The sequence below is a fragment of the Eumetopias jubatus genome, unplaced genomic scaffold, assembly GCF_037043125.1.
Source record: "Eumetopias jubatus isolate StellerSeaLion01/CBP00866 unplaced genomic scaffold, mEumJub1_p1.0 scaffold_4, whole genome shotgun sequence".
Taxonomy (NCBI): domain Eukaryota; kingdom Metazoa; phylum Chordata; class Mammalia; order Carnivora; family Otariidae; genus Eumetopias; species Eumetopias jubatus.
Window position 1 is genome coordinate 144970694 of NW_028274810.1, and position 23652 is coordinate 144994345.

At 35.1% G+C, this 23652-nt stretch overlaps 1 protein-coding gene and 1 non-coding gene across 7 annotated transcripts in view; one reads left to right on the top strand and one right to left on the bottom strand.

Moving 5' to 3' along the window:
* The window catches only part of VPS13B (vacuolar protein sorting 13 homolog B), a 750734-nt gene that overhangs the window by 436965 nt on the left and 290117 nt on the right, over positions 1-23652 (bottom strand). For all 6 annotated transcript variants that reach the window (XM_028108562.1, XM_028108579.1, XM_028108553.1 and 3 more), the window contains one exon: positions 1074-1183. In XM_028108562.1, the coding sequence (XP_027964363.1) occupies positions 1074-1183 (110 nt within the window). The remainder of the gene's footprint in view (positions 1-1073; positions 1184-23652) is intronic.
* LOC114216889 (U6 spliceosomal RNA) lies at positions 227-333 on the top strand. The gene has a single exon (XR_003610866.1). It is a non-coding gene; the product is annotated as a U6 spliceosomal RNA (small nuclear RNA).

Genomic DNA, 23652 nt, shown 5'->3' on the forward strand with positions numbered 1-23652 from the left:
GTTTCATGGTCTCTAACTATTTGATAAAAAAGAAGAATGAAACTGAGGAATGGAAGCTCTAGTTTCAAATAAAATTAAAACAGGGTGAAGAAAATCCTTTAAAAGATGCTCCTTGAGACATGGGTTGAAATATTCTGTCACTGTCAATTTTTTATTATCTTATTTAATTATAAAATTGTGTATTTTTCTATCAATTAGCTTTAAGTTACTTCAGAAAAAAGATGCAGCACTCCCTTTGGCAGCACATAATCTAAAACTGGAACAATACAGAGAAGATTAGTATGACCCCTAAGTAAGGATGACAGGCAAATTCATGAAAAGTTCCATATTAAAAAAAAAGATACCAAGTTATTCCAATTAGAGTACTATAAAATTACAATTAAGTCAATGGGAAAATGAAATGCAAGATAGCATACATTTGGCCTGAAAAACATTTAAGTTCTGCCATTTACTACATGTGACAATAGGCAGGTAAATGTCAATAAGCATCAGTTTCTTCATTTTTAAAATGTGAATAATAAAACCCGTCTGTAAGAAATCCATTTAAGCATCATGAGACAGAGAATTTAAGCACTCCAGAAACTACAATTAGCTACTTTTTACTTTGTAATTTATACCCTTTTAAATAAGCACATATCCCAACTCTTTTATACCAACCATCCCAATCCAGGGGTTTGGCACTCAATGAATACTTGTTGAGTAAACCTAAAGATGAAGAGGAAATAGAGAGATAAAAACAAAAGCTAACATTTACTACGCAATTCTTATGCATCAAACACTCAGAACAAACATCTAAAACAAGTCAGTAAAATAGGACCACCTAAACTAGTCTCTCCAGTGTTTCTGCTTTACCAGCAATTGCACAGAAATCCACCTCAAGAGTCAATGAAACTCTATTTGAGATGTAATTTACTGTTTAGAAATGAAGGAATAGAATTGCTTGAAAGGGGTAGAATGGAGGACAAAGGAATTATGGTACATCCATTAAAAAAAATCAATTCAGACAATATGTAACGCTAAGAAATGAGAAAAAGATTTATTCATTAAGAGAATAAATTATAAAAATTTCTCACCTGCTGCATATGTCTACTGGTTCGTTTCTGCGGCTGATAAATGAGCCAGGTGTATAAGACTGGATCAATATTAACTGCTACTCCTTGTACACTACAAAGAAGTACAGCACCTAAAAATCAAGATTTTAAAATTGTGTTAATTCCTCATACAAAATAGTAAGCTTTATATCACTTCACACCAAGTAGGACAGCTATAATAAAAAGACAAATTAACAAGGGTAGACAAAGATGTGGAGGAATTCAAGCCCTCGTCTACTGCCTGTGGGAGCATAAAATGGTGCAAATACTTTCAAAAACACTTCGGCATTTCCTCAAGAAGCAAAAATACAGTCACAAAATGACCCAACAATTGTATTCCTAGGTATGTACCAAGAGAACTAAAATCATATGTCCACTCACAAGCTTGTACCCAACTTTTCAAAGCAGGATTCATAATAGCAAAAGGTGGAAATGACACAAATGTCCATGAATGGTTGAATGGATAAGCACAATGTGGTATAGCCATATAATGGAAAATTATTTGTCCATCACAGGGAATAAAGTACTGATTCATGCTACACCACCTTGAACACATGTTAAGTGAAAGAAGCCAGTCACAGAAAAGCACATACTGGATGATTCCACTTACATGAAATGGCTAGAACAGGCAAAAACCACAGAGAAAAAAGGTGGGATTAGCGGACGCCAGTGCTTGAGGGGAGGAAAGAATGGAAAGTAACTGCTAATAGATATGTGGTTCTTTGGGGAGTGATTAAAATGTTCCAGAATTAGAAAATGGTGATTGTTGCACAACCTTGCAAATATACTAAAAACCATTAAATTATGCACTTTAAAAATAATGAATTTTATGGAAAATGAATTATCTCATTAAAAGTATGTCTACCATATGATTTCACTCACATGTGGAATTTAAGAAGCAAAACAGATGGAACATAGGGGAAGGGAAGGAAAAATAAAATAAGATAAAAACAGAGATGGAGGCAAACCATGAGAGACTCTTAACTACAGGAAACAAACAGGGTTGCTGGAGGTGAAAGGCGTGGGGTATGGGGTAGTGGGTGATGGGCATTAAGGAAGGCACTTGATGTAATGAGCACTGGGTGTTATATGCAACCCATGAATCACTGAATTCTATCCCTGAAACTAATAATACAGTATATGTTAACTAAATTGAATTTAAATAAAAAAAATTTTTAAGTGAATATGTCTTTAATAATAAGCAGCTTTATTATTTAGGCAAAAAGCAATTTTTATATTGGTCATGAGAATAGAATATTATCTCCTTTTTTTGTTTATATTACAAACTTAATTCACAATGTGAAAGGAAGGATTATTATAAGCACTCAATAAATCACTGCAAATTACAGCTTTATACATTCAGAAGCAAGATGTTCATCTGCCTAGATGAAACACAGGCTAACATTCTGACATAAAACACAAAGCTGAAGTGTAACAAGTTGCAATTCCATTCTAGGAAAATATTTTAGTCCCCCTCTGATAAAAAGCCAACTCACATCAGACTTAACCAAAGCTTAAAATCCCATTCATAATTTATGTGCAGGTTCTGTGTGTTCCATAAATACATTTTTGCATTTCTACATATATTTCTTGATAAAATATTATTAGCTCTATTGGGGTATATGGAGTATCAAGTAAGAGGTATTTTTCAATGTTGCTCTCAACTACATCTCCCACCCAGTAGCTAGAAAAGTAACAGCCATATGGTAGGAACAGAGAGACATAATAAAGAGTAGATGAGTTCTCGGATTAGGTGCAAAAGCCCATTGGTTCTGTAATACTGCAGATTATCTAAATACAATTACTATTAGTACCAACTCCTATGAAAAGTGAACCACACAGAGATAGAGATAGAAAGATGGAGGGGAGTAAGCAAGAGAAATAGCCCCTTTTTAAAAACTTTGGCACAGAATTTTCAAACAAGCTAAAATTGTCATGTGTATTCATCTTCCACCTTTCAGTGCTTCTGAATCTCCAGTGTAGACTCTTGGGCAGTGTTCTGAGGCAAAAGCAACCCCACCCACTTCCATGTAACAATGTATGTGCTCCTGAGCAATGACTCACTCAAATACATCTCAGGAAGGAATGAACAGGACAAGCTAAATACAGATGACTGGAAATGGGGAGTCATAACTGAAGTCAATTAGAAGATGCAATTTGAGGGCACCTGGATGGCTCAGTTGGTTAAGCGACTGCCTTCGGCTCAGGTCATGATCCTAGAGTCCCGGGATCGAGTCCCACATCGGGCTCCCTGCTCAGCAGGGAGTCTGCTTCTCCCTCTGACCCTCTTCCCTCTCATGCTCTCTATCTCTCATTCTCTCTCTCTCAAATAAATAAATAAATAAATCTTAAAAAAAAAAAAGAAGATGCAATTTGATATACATATATGTATTTGCTGTACTATAATGCATAAAAATTATTAAAATCTTTTAATTTTAAAGAAATTAATTACATACATTTAAATGGAGAGTTTAAATTTTTTATTTAAATTCAAGAATATATAATTCAATCTTAAAAGTTAAAAGACTTTTCCTAAATTCCATATAAAGAAATGAAATTACAATTAGGTTTAAATTACTATGCAGTGTTTCCTGCCACATAAGCCAATATAATTTGTTTTACAATTAATATCACATAAATATTAAAGACACCACAAATTAATACATATTTAACAGTAAGAAATGTGTTCCACAAAAAGAAATTCCAACAAGAAAGAAGAATGTGGGGTCTAAGAGACAAAAGATCTAACACAGGAGAAAAGTGACAGGAATCCCCAAAACGACAACAGTAAAGTAGTTACAGGTACGTGAAAAATGTAATAACAATATTTAAGACACATTTATTATTTATTTATGAGAGAGAGAGAGAGCAGGGGAAGGGGCAGAGAGAGAGGGAGGACAAGGACCCCAAGCAGGCTCCACGCTTAGCACAGAGCTGGATGCAGGTCTCCATCTCATGATCCTGAGATCATGACCTGAGCCAAAATCAAGAGTTGAACCCTTAACCAACTAAGCTACCCAGGCGCCCCCGGAAGAGCAACAAAACACAATTATTAAATACAGGAAAAACACATGCTATAAAAGAAATGATAATTAATCGTAGCATACAGCGTGACTGTACCATGAATAATATTTATAAAGAGAAATACATAAATTCTGAAAAATAGATTCACTGATTAATCAAACATGATGTAACAATTTTGAGAGTAGGTATATATAAGAGGAACGTGAGATGTGAGGAGGACAGAATTAAAGTTGGCCAAATATCATTTTCCATAGTAAGACATCAATAAATTTTGCCCTACAGTGACCAAGAAAGAGCAACAGAAGTCGTAATATTTAAAAAATTTTGTTTGAAAAGTCTCCAATTCACTGTCATGTAACTACCACAAATTATGACCTGTGAATGGTTCTCTTAATAAAAAATCAGCAAGCACTACAGAAAGCAAGCCACTATGAGAGAGTCAGAAAAAGCAACCAACAATTTAGACTTTCAAGTACTGGAGATATTTGAATATAGAAAATAAACACCTATGTATAAACTGTTTAAAATATAAAATTTTGTATGGTATCATGCAGAGTATCAAACAATGAGAAAGCATCAGGAAAGAACATCTTTTAAAGAAAAATGGAAATGATAAAGATGACATAGTTAATTATTGGTGTAAAAAACTCATTGGGCAGGCTAAACAGCAGATCAGCTATAGTTGGAAGAGAAAAAAAAGTGAAATGGGGGAAATGCACGAGCTCATTTAGAATGCATCTGGAAGAGAAAAATGAAAAACGATTATTAAAATGAGGTTAAGAGATATGAGCACTGAGTAAGAAGATCAAACATGTCAGAGGGAGATACCAAAAACTGGGGAAGAGGCAATATTGTTAAAAACATAACAGCTGAGAATTTTACAAAATTGTTGGAACACAGTAAGCCTCAAACCCAAGGAGCCCCATAAAACTAAAATGTATAATTAAAAATAAATGATTTCAAAACTACAATCAGATATCACCTAATACCTGTAAGAATAACTAAACTCAACAATACAAGAAATAATAGGTGTTGGTGAGGATGCGGAGAAAGGGAAGCCTCCTGGGAACTGTTGGTGGGAATGCAAACTGGTACAGGCACTCTGGAAAACAGTATGAAGGATCCTCAATAAGTTAAAGATAGAACAAACTACCGTATGACCCAGCAATTGCACTACTAGGTGTTTATCCAAAGGATACAAAAATACTAATTTGAAGAGATACAGGCACCCCAAAGTTTACAGCAGCATTATCTACAATAGCCAAATGATGGAAACAGCCCAAATGTCCACTGAGTGATGGATAAAGAAGATGTGCACACAATGGAATATTACTCAGCCATAAAAAGGAATGAAATCTTGCCATTTGCTAGACAGCATTATGCTAAGTGACATAAGTCCGAGAAAGACAAATACCATACGATTAAACTCACATGTGGAATTTGAGAAACAAATGAGCATAAGGGAAAAAAGAGAGGCAAACCAAGAAACAGACTCTTAACTATAGAAGACAAACCGATGGTTCCCAGAGGGGAGGTGGGTGAGGGGGTGGGTGAAGGAGGTGATGGGGACTAAGGGGTCAGCTCTGATGAGCACTGGGTGTGTATGGAATTGTTGAAACGCTAAATTGTACACCTAAAACTAATATTAAACTGTATGTTAACTGGAAATTAAATAAAAACAAAAAAATAAACATAAACATATTTTATTAAACAAATTGGAAAGAAGCTACAAACACTGAAGGGAAAAGAAGATTAAAAAAAGCACCCCAAACAACAAGAATGATCACCTGAGGATTAAAAGCACAAATAAATGGACAATCAACTTCTTAGGAAAAAATAAATGGTGAGCACTGTGAATTGTGTAAGACTGTTAAATCACAGACCTGTACCTCTGAAACAAATAATACATTATATGTTAAAAAAAAGAAGATAGAAGGAAGGGAGAAATGAAGGGGGGGAAATCGGTGGGGGAGACGAACCATGAGAGACTATGGACTCTGAGAAACAAATCGAGGGTTCTAGAGGGGAGGGGGGTGGGGGGAGGGGTTAGCCTGGTGATGGGTATTAAAGAGGGCACATTCTGCGTGGAGCACTGGGTGTTATACGCAAACAATGAATCATGGAACACTGCATCAAAAACTAACGATGTAATGTATGGTGATTAACATAACATAATAAGAAATAAATAAATGGAATTGAGTATATGATTTTACTTCAAAATTTACATGTATGTTATATATATTCTTTTGTATGCACAGTGTTCTGTTTAAAAGATAATGAAGAAAACAAAGAAATTACATTTATTTTTTTAAAACGAATATATCAGGATAAGTTTTGTTCTAATATTATTCACCTCAAGTACAAGGCACATACAAACTTTTTTTTATTTTTACTTTTTTTAGGGAAATCATTTATTATTATTTATTAGCATCAACCACAATGTGATGTGCATCACAGAGATTCTATCAAGAGATGCAAAGAAAGAAATCTCACCCTTTTTCATAGCCATGCAGACAAAACTCACTACATACATATTCTCAGGATAAACACAAACTTTTTTTTAATTATGATGAAAAATACATCCACAAATCCTATATAAACAAAGCAGTTTATAAATTTAATAGTATGCAAACTTCAAAGGACAAAAGTAAATTAGAAAATTACAGACATTCTCCATATTGGGCAAGTTATTTTAAAAGTCCTTTCAGATGTGTCAAAAATTAAATGTGTTGAGTGAATTTTTCAAAAAACTTTCTCAGTGAATTAGTAGCATTCCTTTTTAACTGAGATTTTATGGAAAAGAAAAGGAAAACAAATGTACCAAGTAAATATTTTCATGTGAAAACTAACCCTAAAAACCTTATTTTACTATAAAGAAGAAGTTAAAAAAATACTTCAACAAATGTCCGTAAAAGTTATATGATTACATTATATCAGAGATGACTGAATGACACAAAGCCAGGCTGGACCTCTGTGAGTGTTAAACAGGTGATAAAAGAGAATAATTTAATATCAATTTAGTTGAAATTATAAAGTTCTTTTAAGTTTAAAGGGATATTTTCATATTATATTCAATTCACGAGACCTCGCCTTTAAAAGTAACACACAAGTTCCGACATGTAAGTGCGCAGACAACTAGTCTGATCCTGAGTTTACTCAGAACAGATTCCCCGTAAATCACTAAAATTTGGCAATATATTATTCTGTTTAATTTTAGCCTGGGAGACAACTAATGAGAAAAGTGTGCTTCATTTCTCTGCTCACTGCCAAAATGGCTCATTTATGCACATTCCACTCAGGCTTCACAAATTAGTTAAGCCAAGGCACCACTGTCATTTCAGTTACATCCTAAGCTGAAGAATGAGAATGAAAAAAAAAGAGACCCCAAAGGTGCACAGGATTACAATTAAATATGTATGCTTCTTGTCAGCTACAGAAACTCTGTCAGCCAATGAGATGGTCTTGTAAAACATCAAGATATAAAAGGGGACAAGTACCCTGCATTTTATGCTAAACCAATAAACAAGACAAAAAACACAGACATATTCATCTTCATCTAAGCTTCAGTGGCTAAAACTCACTATTTTTCTAGTATGTAGCTAGAGTAAATTAAAGGCATTTTAGATTTGTACAGCTCTTAAGAATTTATTTGCTACTCTTATTTTTAAGAATAATTTCAAGAATTTTAGCCTGTTAAGTAAACAAAAAAGAAAGAATCAAAAACATGGGTGGAGAATAAAGGCAAGATAGAGTAATCACAGGCAAGAAATGACAGAGCAGGGATGAGCTGCCAACCACTGGTAACTTTATCCAAGGTAACTGTCAAGTTTAGTATCACTGAATCATAAGACTTTTAGGTATGTGAGTAGGATAGCTCATGTTACTTAATTAACAATTATCACGCCTTCCCATAGGATACAGAAAATCACAGAATTCTATCCCATCATAACAAAACAAGCCATATAATGCTTTTCAACCCATCAAAACTTTTCAACATTCATCAGACAGCAGGGTTTGCAAAAAATCCTAATGAACAAAAGTCATAAAAGTGAAAGGCTACAGGCAGAAAGGAATGAATAGTTGCCTTCAGACATAGCAACGGGAAAAGAAACAAGTTGTTAAGAAGAAACGAGAAATTTTAACAAATATTTAAAGATGAGTTTGGGGACTGGCATGACAATTTAGAATCCCTGAGAATACTAGACAGAAGAGGAGTATACCCACCTGACATCTCTTTTCAACAAACGTCCACCAAATACTCATGAGAATGGCAGGGCACAGGACAGGAGAAATGCGGAAGACCGCACTAACATTCAGACACATGGAGCCTGATGACTTCTGAGAGCAGAGAAGGAGAACTAAAGAAAATTCCACAGTCATTCTGAACTTCTCAGTGAGCACCAACCAGGTCTATCTGTGACTAGGAGAAGGAAAGAGGAACTAAGATAGATGCCTCTGTAAGGACAAGTGAACAAGGCACGTTAGGTCTGCGCACAGGTAAGAAGAACTGAGTGAAAAATCACAAACCATGTTGAAAGAAAGATTCTGATCCTGCTCTCAAAAAATGTGAAGCCTACAGTGAATTCAATATTAGCAAGAACCAGACACAGCTCAACTACAGAATAAAAACAAAGAACATAGAGCATAGAGAATACAGTCAATATTATTTTAGTAATGTTATATGGTGACAGACGGTAACTGCACTTAACCTGGTAAGCACTGTATAATGTACACAATTGTTGAACCACTATGTTATGCAGCTGTAAACAACAATGTATGTCAACTATACTTCAATAATAAAAATTAAAAAATAAAGAGAAAGAAAGAAAAAAAATAAAGCAAAAACCAGACACAACTCAACTACACTAATCACATGACAGAAGGGGCATGTTCTTTAATAGGCATAAACATTTTTCTATCATAGGCACTATTATTCTTTTTATACACAACATTTGGCATTCATTTAAAAAAATATGAAGCACAGTAAAAGAAAAATAACTCATTATCAAAAAAGAAAACAGTCAATAGCTCAAGTTCAAAAGGTAGCATAAATACTGGAATTATCTAGCACTTTAAAACAACTCTGATAAGCATGTTAAAGAATATAGTGAAAAAGGTAGATAATATGCATGAACTAAAGGGGAACTGCAGTAGAGAGAAAGAAACTATTAAAAAGAGACGAATGGAAATATTAGAATTAAAATATAATACTGGAGGTGAAGAATTCTTTGAAAATTTTTCAAAAATCATAAACAATATCAACTGACAGATTAAACAACAACAACAAAAAAAAACTAAGCAAACTCCAAGAGGAATAATTAAAAAGAAAAACAGATCTAGACACATCACGATCAAACTGCAGGAAACCAAAGACAGAAAAAAATTTGAAGTCACTCAGGAAAAAAAAAATATAAGGGAACCATGATGAGGATAACTCATCAGAAATAATGGCGACGCAAAGACAATAGAATGGTATCTTTAAAATGCCGAAATAAGAAAAGACAACCTAGATTTATATACCTGCTGAAAACATGCTCTAAAAATGAAGACAAAACAAAAACAATTTGTCTCCTAAAAACGTGCACTACTAGAAATTAAGAAAAGTGCTTTAGAATGAAAGGAAATATACCAGATAGAAATTTAATTCTAGAAAAGGAATGAAGACCAGAAAGACTAAATATGTAAATAAAGAGGACCACTGAAAAAATATGTTATTTTTATTTATACAGTTACAGTTATATTTATATACAGACATGCACATATATATAGATATAGATATAGATATCTATATATATATATCTTTAAATCTCCTTTAAAACACTCATGACTATTTGGAATAGGAATAATAACAATGCAATATGGGGTTCGAGTTACACAAAGAACTAAAATATACGCCCATAGGGCAGAAAGAACAAGATGGTGGTAACTTGGAAGTAGAACAGTGTAATAACGCATTTGTCTTATTTTTTCAGTTTATAGTAGATTCTGTCACTGTCCTCTAAACTTGCCAATTTTACTATTAAGCCCAATTCATATCATATAAAAATATTAAGCACTTATTTATGTACATATGTACTTTCTTCTTTCCACTTATCCAAATATTGTGCACCCTTTGATTCAAATTAGCTTCCACCATTAAGACTTTCTACCACCACTGATCTTTCCATTCTCTGGCCAAGTACAACACTGAGAATACAGAGCTCATTCCAGCCACCGACTCAATTCAGCTTTCCCAGTAAATAAGAATGTCATCATTTCAGAACAAGGATGCCAGGGGAGGATATGAGTGCTTTAGGCAACAGCCTAATGTGTGAAACAGTGACACCTGCTATCACTTTACAACATGAAGAAGCTATCTGTATTCCTTGGCCATAAATTCAAAGTGAGTCAGCTGATCCTGTTCCATGTTTTTCTTCAGTCCAGATCAGGTACAGAGAAGGTAGAACTGGATTTCATTAAGACTGTGTGTGCGTTTTCATTTTTCCTACTGTTCTTTTTCATTCTCTCTAGATCAAATGTTAATCAATTTTATCAGACATTAAGTTCATAACTGGTCTCCTTCTATCTGATTTGTGTGTCTTATTTCTCAATTGGCAAAGAATGCACAAATGAGATTTAATAGTAATCTCAAACTGTGTCAGCAATTAATAATTTGTGATATTTCAGGGGCGCCTGGGTGGCTCATATGGTTAAGCGTCTGCCTTTGGCTCAGGTCATGATCCTAGGGTCCTGGGATCGAGCCCCGCATTGGGCTCCCTGCTTGGCAGGGAGCCTGCTTCTTCCTCTCCCTCAACTGTTCCCTCTGCTTGTGCTCTCTCGCTCTCTCTCTGTCAAATAAATAAATAAAATCTTAAAAAAAATAATTTGTGATATTTCAAAGTTTTCTCCTCTATCTTCACATTCAAGACATAAGACTCTAAAACCATAAAGATAATTATAGACAATATATGTGTGTATATAATATAAAAATACCAAGAGCATTTTTCACAGAACTAGAACAAACAATCCTAAAATTTGTGTGGAGCCACAAAAGACCCTAATAGCCAAAACAACCTTAGAAAAAAAAGCAAACCTGGAGGCATCACAATTCCAGACCTCAAGTTATATTACAAAGCTGCAGTAACCAAAACAGTATGGTACTGGCACAAAAATAAACACATAGATTAATGGAACAGAAAATCCAGAAGAAAACCCACAATTACATGGTCAATTAATCTTTGACAAAGCAGGAAAGAATATCCAATGGAAAAAAGACAGTCTATTCAGAAAATGGTGTTGGGAAAACTGGACAGCAACATGCAAAAGAAGGAAACTGGACCACTTTCTTACACCATACACAAAAATAAATTCAAAATGGATTAAAGACCTAAATGTGAGACATGAAACCATAAAACTCCTAGAAGAGAGCACAGACACTAATTTCTCTGACATCAGCCATAGCAACAATTTTCTAGATATGTATCCTGAGGTAAGGGAAACAAAAGCAAAAACAAACTATTGGGACCACAAAATAAAAAGATTCTGCACAGCAAAGGAAACAAAACTAAAAGGGAGCCTACAGAATGGGAGAAGATATTTGCAAATGACATATCTGATAAAGAGTTAGAATCCAAAATATATAAAGAACTTTAAAAACCCAACACTCAAAAGACAATCCAATTAAAAATGGGAAAAGGATATGAACAGTTATTTCTCCAAAGAAGACATCCAGATGGCCAACAGACACATGAAAAGATGCTCATCATCACTTATCATCAGGGAAAGGCAAATCAAAAATATAATATTACCTCATACCTGTCAGAATGGTTAAAATCAACAACACAAGAAATGATAAACATTGGTGAGGATGTGGAGAAAAAGGAACCCTCGTGCACTGTTCATGGGAACGCAAACTGGTTCAGCCACTGTGGAAAGCAGTACGGAGGTTCCTCAAAAGGTTAAAAATAAAACCCACCCTGTGATCCAGTAATCACACTACTGAATATTTGCCCAAAGAACACAAAAACATTAATTCAAAGGGATACATGTACCCCTGTTTATAGCAGCATTATTTACAATAGCCAAGACTTGCAAGCAGCCTGTGTCCACTGGTTGATGAATAAAGAAAATGTGGTACATATATACACAAGGGAATATTATTGAGCCATAAAAAAGAATGAAATCTTAACCAAATGGCAATGACATAGATGGAGCTAGAGAGTATAATGCTAAGCGAAATAAGTCAGTCAGAGAAAGACAACATATGATTTCACTCACATGTAGAATTTAAGAAACAAAATTAAGAAAAATTAAGAAACAAAAAAGCAAAGGACAATAGAGAGTGAGAGAAACCAAAAAAAAGAATAACAACTATAGAGAACAAACTGATGGTGACCAGAGGGGAGGTGGGTGGGGGATGGGTTAAATAGGTGATGGGATTAAGGAGGACACTTGTCATGATAAGTACTGGGCGATTAAAACAAAAACTTAAAAAATAAAGTGAAAAAAGCAAAGTGCAGACACAAGTATACTGCAGAAAAATTTCAGATATTACATATATCTGTATGTAGGTTTAAACATAAAATATATAATATACATGTTTATTTAAACATAAAATATTGGTATGTCTGAATGTATGTGGGGCAATAGACAAGTAATACACTATAGAAAAAGATCTGCAACTCCATGAACCATGCTGTATACAAACCAAGATAGAACAAACATCACTTCATGATTTAATAATAAATTATTAGATGATTTATATTCTAAAACCAAGAAACTACACCAACATTTTTCTGGGTCAGTTTTGAATTTCAATGAAAACTTTGGTTCATAGAAGAAACAAAAGCCAAAATTTCATTCACCACAAGAAAAAACCGTTTGGAAAATTATCAGATCTCATAAAAGTCTCTCTTTTATTTATCTGCGATTTGTCACTGTTCTTTATTCAGGATTTTCATCATGTAGAATTCCATCACAGTGATCCTGCACCAAATCAGTATGAAGAAATCTACCATCTTATAACTAAACAGTAACTTTTAAAACCAATTCTTCAATTTAAACTGAACTTAGTCTTATAGGACAATATAATCAAACTATAGATCATAAATCAAGATATAATAATAAAATTTATCAATTCACTCATACACCTCACTAAAATCTTTTGTACTGTCCAATATTATGATAGTTTTATTAATTTCAAATATTTCTTCATCTCTTTTATAAACAGGCCCAAAACTCCAACATATATCTTAATTGTATTAGCATATAATAAATAGCTTGAGGTTATGAGCATTATAAAGACAATATAAACAACATGATAATTAGCTTTTGAGTTAATGATGCATAAAATATGAATTGAGGTATAATAACTTGGAATAAAAGAGTATTAGTAGGGTTTAATAATTTAAAGCCAACAGATATCTCTGTTTAATTCTAAATACGTAATATATATTATGCTGATTTAGCATTTTAATTTGGCTGATTATAGGAATTTATCCACATCTGACTTAAATTTTAAGCAAACAGAGTGAAAGATCATATTGTTGTATTTCTCTTTACAGACTCTAGCAAGAAGCTTAATAAACAAATACTTGTTATTGGGGCACCTGGGTGGGTCAATGGGTTAAGCGTCTAACTCTTCGGTTTTGGCTCAGGTCATGATCTCAGGTTCCTAAGATCAAGTCCTGCAATGGGGTCCACACTCAGCAGGGAATCTGCTTCTCTCCTTCTGCCCCTCCCCTCTGCTCATGTGCTCTCCTGTTCTTTTTCCCAAATAAATAAATAAATCCCTTTTTAAAATGAACTGGAAGAATCTTCAGAGTCATCCACACTAGATGGTGTCAGTAGTTTTTAAATTCCATTTACCAGAAGTTGGAAAGCACTCTTGAAATCATGGTAGTACTCAACAGACTAGCTATGAGACAGAGTGTACATTTTGATTTAATTATGAAATCCTTGAACACTAAAATTTTTATTTATAGTAATAAATCTTAACTTGGAAATTAAAAGCAATGCTTTTTTGATCAAGACCAGATAAGCATGTATTTTCTGGGTACTTAACATCATTACTTCTCATTTCATCTAAAATCTCATTGCATAAATCATATGATAAATTTCTAGCATTTCTAAGTCCAAGATACGGCCCTCCATTCCATCAGTCATCCTTTTCCAGCCAAGTTATTTCTTTCAATTTCTCAGAAATTCAAGCTGCTTTTTTAATACAAGAGCCCTAGGATCACCAAGTCCCAACAATAAAAAAAAAAAATTAGTAAATTGTTTTCCTGTATGTATCAAAACCAACCAAATAAAAACTCCCCAATATTTGTCTTCACTAAGTAACCTGAGACTAAAATGACTTTTCCCCCTAATTTGACTTGTCTTGGGGAGGGTGTGGGAGCACCTGATGGCTGAGGCAAAAAATAAATCTGCATGTTTTAACTTAGCCTACTTACTATTTTCCAAATATACTTCTAGAGCACTTGATGGCTATTTAGAATCTTATTCTATTTACACCATGTAGAACACCATAAAGAATAGCAGGTCTCTGAAACATGCCAATGCTTTATTCTACCTGACCACAGTTTCAGTTTTTACATCTGTAATATAGGCATAAAACACATTAAGATACACGTAAATTTGTCCTACAGGAGAACACAGGCAGCAACCTCTTTGACCTTGGCTTACAGCAACTTCCTGCTAGACATGTCTCCAAAGGCAAGGGAAACAAAAGCAAAAATGAACTGTTGGGACTGCATCAGGATAAGCTTTGGAAAAGCAAAGGAAACAGTCAACAAAACTAAAAGGTAACCTACAGAATGGGAGAAGATATTTGCAAATGACATATCCGATAAAGGGCCGGTATCCAAAATCTATAAAGAACTTATCATATTCAACACCCAAAAAACCCAAAAAATCCAGTCAAGAAACTGGCAGAAGACATGAACAGACATTTCTCCAAAGAAGATATACAAATTACATAGTGTAATCTTTAAAATCATGGTTACGAAGACTATGTGATAATGGAAACATTCTTATGACATAAGTTTTAAATGCAATATTTAATAACAGGTAAAATAAATTGGGATAAAACTAGAAGAATATATGTAAAAATTTTTTAACGGTTTGTGACTGGGTGATGAGTTAATTTTTTCTTTTACTTTCTAGATTTTTTTTACTTTCCATTCTACTTAGTGAAGATTTAATTACTTTTACAGTAACACTTTAAAACAGTGTATCTAAACATGTACAAACTTCATGTGTTCAGGAGATAAAGCAGATTTTGTTATTTCTCTGCTTAAATAATGCCTTCCCAACCCCCTCTCTGCAGTAAGTCTAAACAACATAACCTACAAGCCATGCCCAATCTCTCACCTCTCTGCAATCACAACTCTGACTCTCCTGATAATGAACATACACCAGCTATCCTTGAACACATCAAATTCTTCACTGTCCCTTCAGTCACTATCTCTCTGTTAACTGCAGGGAGGCCTGTCTCTGAACAACCTATCAAATTAGGTTTTTCCACAGTATATTTCATCACAGTATCATGGTTTCTTATTATTTAACATTAATGATCACAGAAGTTTTTGTTTACTCATTATCTACCTCCTTAGATGGAATGTAGTCTCATGAGATCAGAGACCATCTCTACTGTCTACATATATCCAATGCTAAGGACATAGAAAATACGGAATTTAATGAATGAATGTATGATAAATTGTTATATTTATTTTTAATCTTTTAAGCACTTATTATAAAATGTAACTTCATTTCATCCAGAAGCAATTACTTGAAAATATGCTTCAAATCAAAGTATACTCCAAATACCACTTAATTTAAGACACAGTTTGATTATTGATAATAAATAGAACTGTTTCCTGGCCTGGTTTCCAGTATTCCAATATGACACTATTTTTGTGTTAAGCCTTTTATCTGACTATATAAATAATGATAATTAGAGATATTTTATAGTCAACAAAAACGTGGAAAGAAGAAAATATTTTTAGTCAGTATTAACAGTTTGGTGTAGATGAGACACCTAATATTTGAGGATTTAAACCCCAGCTGTTTCAACATGTCTACACTCGCCACATGAAGCAGGTATCCAAGAACAAATGTATTTTCTAAAATCATAACTGGCATCACATTCTATACACATTTCCTAATGTTTTATGGTAAGTCTTTTCCTGTGTTCATTTTAATAGATAGCTATTATTTTTTATTCTCCAGCATACCTTTCTCCTTAGATACCTCTAATTTTCACTTGAGCTTAAACTGTCTCTTATTCCAGCAGTTGCAGTGGGGACCAGCCCCACATGGGCTCCTACCAACTCCATACAAGGTAATGTGACAGAGCCCAGACTTGTGTGCATCTAATACATCCCTCACCTCTGGACTCATGGCCCCTCCCTCACAGCTGACTCCTAAGATATGGAAAAGTGCAGTACCTCACTCAGTGCCCACAAATACACACACCAGCTGGAAGAGTAACAAAAATAGCACCCTGAGGAGTGGAACATGTATCAGTGCAATATGGTAGCCTTTGGAAAAAGATTTTTTCCAGAAAGAATTATCCTGGGAAATAGTATAGACAACTAGATATTTCCCATATAGCTCTCCCTCCTTTCCTGATTTATAACCTTAATCCTGGGACTATAAACCCTAATAACAGAAGCACATGAGTCTTTCTCTTAGGCTCTGCTTTGTGCAGAGCTCAAGATTCTCTTCTTTTTGTTGCTTCTGGCAAAAATTCTCTAGTCCTCTTTGGGGAATTATCACCCCCACTCCACTGAAATCACATATAGTTTAGTGGGATTATCGATCAAGGTGTTCTGTATTTCCCTTCCCGAAGACTACGCATGTGACTGAAACCAGATATCTTAAACTGATCTTAACTTGCCTATTTAAGATCAATGTCTATTTCATTTTACTTCATGTATATAATTTAACGAAACCCCTCTCTGCTTCGCTCCCCTCCCTTTCTTCCATTCTTTAGCTACCATTTACAGAGCTAATATATACAAGAGATTGCGCTAGGTTCTCAAAGTGCAAAGATAAACAGAAAAAACAGCATTCTCAAGATGTCCAGGAATCTTGTGAAAATGGGGTGGGAAAGGGGGAGAATAAACAATTATAAAAAGGGGGAAAATTAACAGTTTTATAACTATGTAAAAAGTAAGAACACATGCCTCAAAATAAGAGGGAAAGGTACAAAGCACAAGTGATTTCTGAGCAGAGTTCTAAAGAAATAGGATTCTGCCAACTAGAGAAGAAGCAAAAAAGGACATTCTGGGAATAGAGATGAGCTTGTTAGAAACATGGATAACAGAGAGACTGGTAATATTTAGGAACATCCAAGCAGCTTAAAAAGGCTAGAGTTAAAGAAATGTAGAGCCTACGAGTAGCTCATGAATGCCCATTTAAGGAGTTAATATTTTATTCTGAGAGTGTTAAATACCATTGCTAACTTTCAAAGCTGGAGGAATTGAAATCTCAACTGTGCATTTCAGAAACATCAAAACGAATGGAGCATGGACTATGAACTGAAGGGACAGAGACAAAATGGATAAACACTACTGTTCCAAACTACTTTTATAATTAATCAGAAATTCAGGGAATAAACCACAAAGGCATAACGTGAGACAGAAGTCAGATAGAAATATCTTGAGAGGTAAAAATGTTTTATAACTAAATAGATACAAGCTATAAACAAGAACTACCTGAGCCAGAGAATACAGTGTTATAATTATTGATGAAATGGACTAAAATAAGAAATGGGTTTGAAGGAAAGGATGAAGATAGCAACCTGGGAAATGGGAAACATGGGATGTCTACTGGACACCAAGGTCAAGATATTTTTGGGAGTCAAAATATATAGGCTAATATTTTTTCGTGGGATTTCTCGGGCTAAAACTACAATAGAATTAAATAAAAGGAAGGAGTTTTATTAATCAAATTACAACCATAATGTAAAATAAAAATAGAAATGAATTTAAATATGATACAATATAACAAACAGTGAAAGTAATATGTATATATATAAATATAGCTAAAACTGTGGCTAGAGAAAAAATAACCTAGAGACTATTCATCAAGGAAATAAGATGGTTAATGACAGAACACCCAAAGAAAGGAGAAATCTGATATGGAAATTAAAGAATGGTCAGAAGGATAGAATCAGGACACAGAAATATTAAGATCTATTTCTTTTTCTTCAGGACTTTAAAAAGAATGGTCCAAAGCACCAAATGATGATAAAATCAAGCTTTTAAAATCATTTGGCTTGGGGCACCTGGGTGGCTCAGTTGGTTAAGCGACTGCCTTCGGCTCGGGTCGTGATCCTGGAGTCCCGGGATTGAGTCCCACATTGGGCTCCCTGCTCAGCGGGGCGTCTGCTTCTCCCTCTGACCCTCTTCCCTCTCATGCTCTCTCTCATTCTCTCTCTCTCAAATAAATAAATACAATCTTTAAAAAAAAAAAATAAAATCATTTGGCTTGGGGCACCTGGGTGGCTCAGTCATTAGGTGTCTGCCTTCGGCTCAGGTCATGATCCCAGGCTCCTGGGATCGAGCCCCACATCGGGCTCCCTGCTCCGCGGGAAGCCTACTTTCTCCTTCTCCCACTCCCCCTGCTTGTGTTCCTTCTCTCACTGTGTCTCTCTCTGTCAAAAAATAAGTAAAATCTTTAAAAAAATAAATAAAATCATCTGGCTTTATGTATATAACAACAGTCTTTTTACTGAGGTTTTATTTGTTGTTTCTCTTTCTTCTAAATTGGTTTCACTGCTCTCATGTAAACTCTTATAAACAGTGGCAAATGGCCACAATAAGGTTCAAGAGTATAACCTACTCACTTGAAAACACAACGGTAGTTTCTCTTTCCCAGGAACTTCAATACAAGTCTTATAAATAAATCTCCTTGGACTGGGTTGGTTCATATGATCACAGCCATACCAATCACATCAAATCAGAAACAAACTAGGAGTTCCAAGCATGATTCCATGTTCAGTCCTAGCACTACCCTGTGAAATCAATCCCACTGGAGTCTTACAGCTTAGAGTATTTTCAGATAAGAGGAAAATGGCTGCTGAACAGGCAAAAACAAAAGAAATGTACTTCACACCTAAGGAGTCAGTAACTGGTCATGTTATTATGAGTTTCTAAATATAAAATTTTAGTTTAATATAATTCCAAAATTCAATGTTGCAAGAATACTACAAGAAACTCCAAAATATCCCTCAACCAAATCTACGAACTATCTGAATTTGGACCCAATTCCTTTACACATATAGACACATCTATCTGTGTGTGTGTGTGTGTGTGCGTGTGTGTGTGCGTACGCGCGCACACGTGTAAAATCTTCCAGTGATCCATTTGAGAATAGACTGAATATATGTTGCCCATTTACCTCTGAGTATGTCACTGTGTATTACTAAGAACAAGGACATGCTCTTACATAAATGTGTTTTTGAACAAATGTGAATTTTTAAGTCTTTCCTAATATTCGAAGCTCCTTAATTAAAAAAAAAAAAAGTCTGTCTCACAAAGTCTCTTAATATTCCTGGAAAGAAAAGATATTTCCATTACAAATAAAGAGAAAATGCAACATCACTAAAACGAAGTAAGTATTCCTCGGTCCATTTCTTTTAAAACATGTGATTTTCATTATTGAGAATTTTTCAGTTCTTGCCAGTAGTCATAGAAGAGATTCAGATTTCATTTAGAAAGTTCTCCACTCCCAGGTGAATCATAATCAATGTCCACAACCCCTGACATAGTAAACCAATTGATTATACATCTACCCTCCCAACCCCCCCCCCAAGTCTGCCAAGTCCAGCCAGTGGAGTGCCAAAGCACAAATGTTTAACATCCCAGATGGTGATGGTACATGGAGAGATGACATGAATTCTTCATAGGAATCTCAGCAGAGTTCATCTGAATTTGGCACACTCTGAGCCTCATTTTCTCCAGTTTAAAGATGAAAGAGTTCCATGTCAGGCCAAGATAGAGTAACAAGTCCAGATTTACCCTCCCGTGTGAAACAACGAAAATATTGGAAAATATATATGAAACAAAGATATGCAAGACACTGGAAATCAGGCACAAAAGACTGTGATCCTGACATATGAAAAACAAAAGAGGTGAGCCCTACCACTGTCCTTGAGACAACTTCCAAGATAAGGGTGCAGAAAGAAGAACCAAAGCCCAGCACTCTCCCCAGTTAGAGGAGACAGTGCTGAGAGTATAAGATCAGAGTGGTTTGAATTCTCAAGAAAGAGTACCATGGAGGGGGGCAGAGACAGCTGCATAGACAGAGAACTCCACAGGTCTTCAGAGGGTCTCCTTTGGTAGTCAGCAGACAAGGGAAAGTGAAATGGACATACAAATGGCCAATAAACACACAAAAAGCTGTTCAACTTCATTAATTGTGGGAAATGCAATTCAAAACCACAAAGAAGTACCACCTCACACCCACTAGGATGGCCATAATGAAAAAAAAAAAGAGAAAGAGAGAGAGAGAGAGAGAGAAAAGAAAAACAGAAAATAACAAATTTGGCAAGAATGTTGAAAAACAGAAACCCCAGTACATTGCTGGTGGAAATACAAAATGGTTCAGCTGCCAGGTCAACAACTTGGAGGTTCCTCAAAAAGTTAAAACACAGACCCATAATTCTACTCCTAGGTTTATTACCCCCCCAAAATTGAAAACAGGTGCTCCGATATATGTATATATATATACTATGTACAGTATATGCCTACACATGTTCATAGCAGCACTATTCAAATTGCCAGAAGGCAGAAACAATTCAAATGCCCATAATGAATGAATGGATAAAGAAATTATGGCATATACATACAACGGAACATTATTTGGCCACAAAAAAGAATGAAGTTCTAATATATGCTACAATGTGGATGAACCTTGAAAGCAGTACACCAAGTAAAAGAAGCCAGACCACAAAGACCATACATCATGAGTGGGAAATGAAGAGGAACCAGACAATATGACCGAGAAGCACTCAGAAGAGCAACCAAGAAAAGAAGCAAATGGAAAAAAGTATTTCAAGAAGAGAGTGATCAACTTTTTAAATACCATTGCCAAGTTAGATAAAATGAGGACTGTGAACTGCCAAGAGAATATAACAATGTTTAGGTCACTAGTAACTTGAATAAGAGCAGTTTTAATGGAGTGGGGGAAGCAAAAGACTGGGTGGCTCAATTGGTTAAGCATCTGCCTTGGGCTCAGGTCGTGATCTCGGGGTCCAGGGATCGAGCCCTGCGTGGGGCTCCCTGCTCAGTGGGGAGTCTGCTTCTCTCTCTCCCTGTGCCCCTCCACCCAGCTCATGCTCTCACTCTCTCTCTCTCAAATACAATCTTAAAAAAAAAAAAATGGAACCAGGTATACACAATTCTTTTGAGAAGTTTTACTGCTAAGAGGACAAAGAAATGCAGTGGTAGCTGGTGAGAGATGGGATTCGGAGAAAGTTTTGTTTCATTTTTTTGAGATGGGAGGAAAAAAAAAAAACCCATCGTGTTTCTACACCGGAGGGAATGATCCAGTTAACAGGGAAAACTGAATGAGTACAGATTTACTGGAGTGAGATCCTTGGGTAGGGAGAAGTGGTGGGATAGTGAAAAAGCTTTACATGGGAGCACAGATATTTCACTTATAAAAACAAGAAGGCGGAGTACTAATTATACATGCTGAAAGGTAAGTAAAAAGGTTGTGTGAAGTACATGAGAGTCTCTTCTCACAGCTACACTCTTTTCAGAAAAGTAGGAAGTGAAGTCATCATCCATGAAATGGGTCCAGAGGAGGACAGTGAGTTTGGGACGCCAGAGGGTTTGGAGAGAGGATGAGGTGAGAAACAATGATTTAAGGAAAGTGCTTCTCATACGTTAGTGTGCATAAGAATCACCTAGGGAATTTCATTAAAATGCAGATTATGATTTTATAGATCTAGCCTACAGTCTGAAGGTGATTCTCTGAGATGATGTTAATGTTCTGCTGCCGAGTAACCACACTTCCAGTAGTAAGGTATAGGAGTGAAGAGAATAGATGGGGGGGTAAAAAAAAGACTGCCAAGAGGCAGTAAGAACCTGCTTTTGGGAGGTCATGAAATTACACTGAGATTAGAAAAATGCATAGTCAGGTTGACTAATCTCAGAGAGTTTCCTGGTACAATAATCATCTAACCTCAAACAGCTGTTGTTGTTATTTTATCTGACTACAGAAGAGAGTAATCAAATTGTGGTTCATGTGATCTTCCAGGTTACAAAATAAAAATAATAGCACTTTTCATGTGCTAGGCACTACTCTAAACACTTGGGCTTTATCTCATTAATTTCAACAACAACCGAGGGAAGTAGGTTATACATTAAACTCATTTTATAGATGTTAAAAGTGAGCCCTAGAAAAATGAAGTTACATGACCAAGATCATATAAGCAAAAAAGCTCAAAACCAGGTCTGTATGATGGCAAAACCCTGCACTTTAAACTTTTTTTCTGTAATACCCCTCAAATAAGTTCTCTCTCTTCTAGTGTCCACTAATGGCTTTTTACGAAATAAGTAATTCAATATCCTAACCTCTCCATACGCTTTACGTTCTAAGTCTTATTATTTCCTCCATGTACAATTAAATTTCACTAGAACCTTTCAGTTCCTATGTCTTTTTTAACTTTACCTCTATTCCCATTATTTTCCATGTCTAATGCTACGTAGTAGGCCATGACTAGATGTTTATTAGTTATAATACAGTTAAGAAAAAACACTGCTAAAACTTTTCCTATTTCGGATTCAGAAAAAAAAAAAGTGTAAGTCAGTATCTACTTATTTTAACCTAAAAACCTAAACAGTCTTTTACACTACAAGTTATGTTTCTTTAAATCAGTATTAGTTCAATCGTGATTGGTAAGGAGGGCAATGATATCAGCCAATATATATAACCAAAGGGTTGTGTTGATTTAGATGCAGTTTTTTTCAGCACATTTTGAAGCTTTCAGCTTTCTCACAATTAAAGGGAAAACTTTTATGATATATGATGCTCTTAAGGAAAAGGATGATAATCCCACAGAAATACAGTACTTTCCTTCCATGCCAGTAGTGACTGCGTCGGTGGCTTCATGAATCACTACACCTTCCATATGTTGAGCTATTTGAAGAAGATGGGAGTGTAGATAAAGAACATGCTAAGACATATGCCCTATGTTTTTTAAAAAAAAATTTATGAGAAATTTTATACACTGGTTCATATTTTTTCATTTTGATGAAACCGATCACTCCTAAAAGCAGATTTCCTCAAAGATCTGCATCTCAAACAAACCATGAGCCCCAGAATTTAAGGCTATCCTGACAAGGATGCTCATTACAACTGCCAGATACTTAACTGTGCTAGTATTTTTACTAAAATTGTTATTGTTTTTCTTAGTCCTCTGGTTATATATAGTTCCATATGTTTTGAGTGGTAATTGCTTCTTCTTCTAGATGTTAATCTTGGGCTGGATATTATTCTCCAAAAACTATCTTAATTAAGATCAGAGTGCTTTACAGCTGCA